At 36.6% G+C, this 4,925-nt stretch overlaps 1 protein-coding gene across 2 annotated transcripts in view; it reads right to left on the bottom strand.

The window, feature by feature from the left end:
- The window catches only part of Fcho2 (FCH domain only 2), a 131,881-nt gene that overhangs the window by 33,200 nt on the left and 93,756 nt on the right, over positions 1-4,925 (bottom strand). For both annotated transcript variants that reach the window (XM_029566141.1, XM_008838469.1), the window contains exon 18: positions 3,709-3,812. In XM_029566141.1, coding sequence (XP_029422001.1) covers positions 3,709-3,812 — 104 coding nt within the window. The remainder of the gene's footprint in view (positions 1-3,708; positions 3,813-4,925) is intronic.

Raw genomic sequence — 4,925 nt, forward strand, 5'->3', positions numbered from 1 at the left:
AACTGTAATTGTTGTTTCTTCACTTAGAAAAGCTAATTAGAAAGTTAACCATGAAAACAGGAAAATACATTTCCAATTCCTTTATCTTTAATATTTTACTGATAAATGGACTTTTTCTTTCCAAATTAATGGCTGCACTTATACATAAACAATACTTTCTAAGGTATATTAGGATTTTTGTTGTTGTTTTTCATTTTGGTCTTTTTGAGACAGGGTCTTCCTGTAGCTCCAAGTGGCCTGGAACTCACTATGTAGACCAGGCTGGCCTTGAACTCACAGAGATCTGCCTGCCTCTGCCTCCCAAGTGCTGGGATTAAAGGTGTGTGCCACCACACCTGGCAGGTATATTAGTTTTTAAAAATATATTTAGCTTAATTTAAAATAGCCTTTTCTTGCTTATGAAACAATAGCAACAAAAGATGCCATTCTTTTGTGCAGGACAAAAAAAATTTTTTAAAGGCAAAACCAAATATGTAACCTAATAAAGTTTTCAGTGTATTAATAAAAATTTACAGTTATAAAAATAAGACTTCACTATACAAAGGGTTTTACAATTCTGTAACTCCTCCCACCCTATACACACATACCTTAAGTTAAAACTATTTTCTTTCCTAGAGAATGGCTATCTAATGAGTTATCACTATGTATAATGGGGTGAAAAATACAGCAAGGAGCTAAAAACACAGTTGTACACATATACAGATGAAGATAGTACAGGAAACGGTACAGATACTGAATTCAACAGCTGGTCTGAAACTTAGAAGCTTGAAAAAGTCCTCAATTCCTTTCTCCAATGGCAGCCTGGTCTCATGGCTAATATAATGTGGCTGCATCTTTACAGTGCATTGCACAATACTTAATGAAAAGGAAAACATGGCTCTTAAGTAGTTTTCTTTTGCTTTTAGAACAATAGAGCTATCAGGAGCTAGAGAGATTGCTCAGTGGTTAGAAGCACTGGCTGCTCTTGTAGAGGACCTGGGTTCAGTTCCCAGCATCTACATGGTGACTACTATCCATAAACTCCAGTTCCAGGGGATCCAAAGCCCTCTTCTGACCTCCACAAGCATTGCACGACATGGATGCACTTAAACATACATGCAAGCAAAATACTCATACACACAGAAATAAATAAATAATTTTGGGTTTTTTAAGTCAGTTACTTAAAAAGGAAACATTGGATGTTTATAAGGATATACAACTATATTTACTAGACACTGTAATAATTAGGACTTAGAACTAAATTATCAAATTTCTTAAATCTCTTAGAAATTTAATTCTACAATATAGAAAACTTACACCATAAAATACTCTGCAGTCACTTGCTATGTTGCTCCCTCAAGTCACTGGGTTAGTTTCTACAAGGATCTCAAGGATAGAGAAGGGGGGAAGTTGGTGGAAGTATTCAACTATGAATTTCACTTTTACTGATTTTAATTATCTGACAAAGGATTCTGCCTTTTTTTCCTTTGAGACAGGGTCTTGCTATGTAACCCTGGTTTGCCTAGAACTTTGTATGTAGATAGACTGGCCTCAAAGGCATCTACTATTTTTAAAGAAGTTTGAAAGCTATGAAGAATAATTAATAATATATCAAAAGACATTTCTAAAATATTTCAAGTAAAAAATTAACTACAAATATACAAAGTATGAATTAAAAATACAATCTTTTGAGTAATTACCTATACTCAGCAATGTTGTAACAGTTTTATATACACTGTAATTTAAATCTCACAAAAGCCAATTATCATCACCGGGTGTGGTGGCGCACGCCTGTAGTCCCAGCACTTGGGAGGCAGAGGCAGGCGAATCTCTGTGAGTTTAAGGCCAGCCTGGTCTACATAGTGAGTTCCAGGACAGCTGGGGCTTATAGGGAGACCCTGCTTCAAAAAAGACAAAAAAAAAAAACACAAAAAAAACCCAATTATCATTATGTCCATTTTTCCCTGAGACTCCAAATAAATAACCTAACAATAACCTGCTAATATGTTTGGCCTTATAATAAATGTTAATTTACTGACTGCCTCTGCCAAATACTTATGCAGTAAGAAAATAATGAAAGAACTTATATTAAAATGTTAGCATAGTTATCTTTAGTAATATACAATAGAAATTTAGAATTTCCCTGTTTTCTATATTTTCGAAAATTTCCAACATGATTAGGAGGAAAAAAACCCCAAGTTTTCTAATTAGAGAAAAAAAGACATATTGCTAAGATTTAGTAATTCTTATATTACTTAAGTAATAACGATCTCTTTGTCAGCTTATACCTAATCATTCGTTTCACTTTCACTAAGTCAGCTCAATGGGATAGGGAATGAAAGAGGTCATCATTTCCACATGTTACCGAACAGTTCCTAACTATGTACCACGTGACAAGCTTCATATAAAATACCATGAACATGAAATGGGCTAATGTACAGTCCAACAGGGGGAACAGACACTAAGTCTATACAATGTAATATGTCCACTAACAGAAATACAAGCAAAATATATGGGAGTATGCAAGACAGTGATAAAATCTGCTGTGGGAGTAAACAAAGGCAGCTTTACCTAGGTATTGATGTGTAACTGGGTGCTAAGGAAAGAGGCCACTTTTGCTTTAGAGAAAACTGAGAGGCACTTCAAACAGAAGTACAGTAAGAAAGCATGGATGTATAAAAGAGTATGATCTAGCTCAGGATAGAATGTGTGTTTATCACGCATAAGGCCCCAGGGTCAATTCAACCACCCTTGCCTCCCAAAAGAAGAAAAGAAAGAAGAAAAAAGAGCAGGAATGTTCTGAGAATGTTGGAAAGCTTTGAGTAGCTGGAATCTAGGCTCGAAAAGCGGAAAGGGGATAGCTGGTATGGTAACACAGGCTACTGAGGCAATCCTTATGGAGTATCTTCAACATTCAGCTAACATGCACAACCAAAGGATTACAAGATACCCTGGAGAGATTTATCAGTATCAGACTTTTAGAAATCAAAGTGTAGCAATGATACAGAAATGAATATGGAAAATGAAGCACAACAGAACACACTGGAGGACAAGGGGCTGGTTTAGGACAAACTCACTGAATAGAGAACACAGACTTTTCTGTCATCTGATGATTTCTGAAGACCAGTCAGCAGTCCCCATTCCATATGTACTTTTATGTCAACTAACTTATGGAGACTCCTATGTATAAAACAAAGCTAGAGTAAATGCCCCTAGGGAATCTCCTGGCAATGAATTTCTATGGCCTAAAACATACTACTTTTTTTCCTTAATATTTAACTTGAGGCAGAATTATATGAAACTTGCTTCTTTGAGTCAATGAGCACTGACTGGTTTTTGTATAGCATGCCAACTTTCCTAGGAAATCTCTCTCCTCTTGGGCTCTGCTGGTTATGATTTTGAGGTTGTAAGGGAAAGAGTTACATAAGTACGGATGCGGAAACTTCCCATTCTTTAAAGACTTCAGAAAAGAGTATTTAAGCCAGGCATGGTGTCACACGTCTTTAGTCCCAGCACTCGGGAGGCAGAGGCAGGTGGATCTCTGTAAGTTCAAGGCCAGCCTGGTCTACATAGTGAGTTCCAGGCCAGCTGGGGCTACAGGGAGACCCTGTATCAAAAAGACCAAAAAAACCAAAACAAAAACAAAACAAGAGCACTTAATGATACAGGGGCATTCAGAAAAAAATACAACTTAAAACGATTATAATTTTTAAAAAGCTGAATACATACTATTTCATTAATCCCACTCAGTTTGCCTGAAGTAAGCTTTGGTCTGGAAGCAGGTCTTGGAGGCGGGACAATGGTGCCTACAGAAAGAGGAGTTGTGGGCCTGGCTGGTAGGAAAGAAAAGAGAGTTTGAAGAAAATCAAGAGTATGTAACAATCCTTACATAAAATACTCTATAATAAAAGACTATTAGGGTTCAAAATTCATTTTTCAGAGGTTTTAAATGTAATTACAGGTATTTGCTAAAATACTGGAAGTCTATCCATCAAATATCCTTTTATTAAAGATACTAATATTCTTGAAGATAATCATTAGACCTTGCCAAAAAAAACCTGATGTGTGCAAAAGTCATTCCTCTTTCAATTATTTATACATATAAAAATTAGGGGCTGGAGAGATGGCTCAGCAGTTAAGAACACCGGTTGTTCTTACAGAAGACTTGGGTTTGAATCCCAGGACCCACATGGCAGCTAACAACTGTCTGTAACTCCAGTCCCGGGGGATCCGACAGCCTCTTCTGACCTCTGCAGGCATTGCATGACACGGGTGCACTTACCTACATGCAGGCGATACATGCATACACATAAAATAAAAGCAGTAAATAAAATTCTTTAAAAAATTAAATCTGAGGGCTGGAGAGATGGCTCAGTGGTTAAGAACACTGACTGCTCTTGCAGAGGACCTGGGTTCAATTCCCAGCACCCACATGGCGGCTACGAACCGTCCTTAACTCCAGTTCCAGGGGAATCCGAAGTCCTCTTCTGACCTCCGCGGCATTGCACGACATGGGTACGCTCTCATACATGCAGGCAATACACTCGTATGCATAAAATAAAAATAATAAATAAAATATTTTTAAAAAAAATTAAATCTGACAGGTCAGTTGATGAAAATAACTTAAGCTGAAAGGTCTTTAGCTTATTACCAACACATCTACTTTACAGAAAATAGAGACCAGGGCTTTGCAGCTGTGCCTTCAGAATAAGCCTGTACACTCCAAATAAAACACTTTACCTTAAATAAACTTTGTAATCTGACTTAAGTTGAATGACATTTTAATAGTTATAGGAATGATTAAAAGCATTAAAAATATTTTATTAGTTTGCCAAAAGTATTACCCCCAAGTAAGTAAAACCCATTTTCTGAATGTTCATAATACCTTAACTTTGATTAAATCCTGTATGAATTTAGTGTTGTTTTTCAATGCCAATTGCCACATT

This window comes from Nannospalax galili, unplaced genomic scaffold (genome assembly GCF_000622305.1).
Source record: "Nannospalax galili isolate Female #2095 unplaced genomic scaffold, S.galili_v1.0 scaffold898, whole genome shotgun sequence".
NCBI classification, from domain to species: Eukaryota; Metazoa; Chordata; class Mammalia; order Rodentia; family Spalacidae; genus Nannospalax; species Nannospalax galili.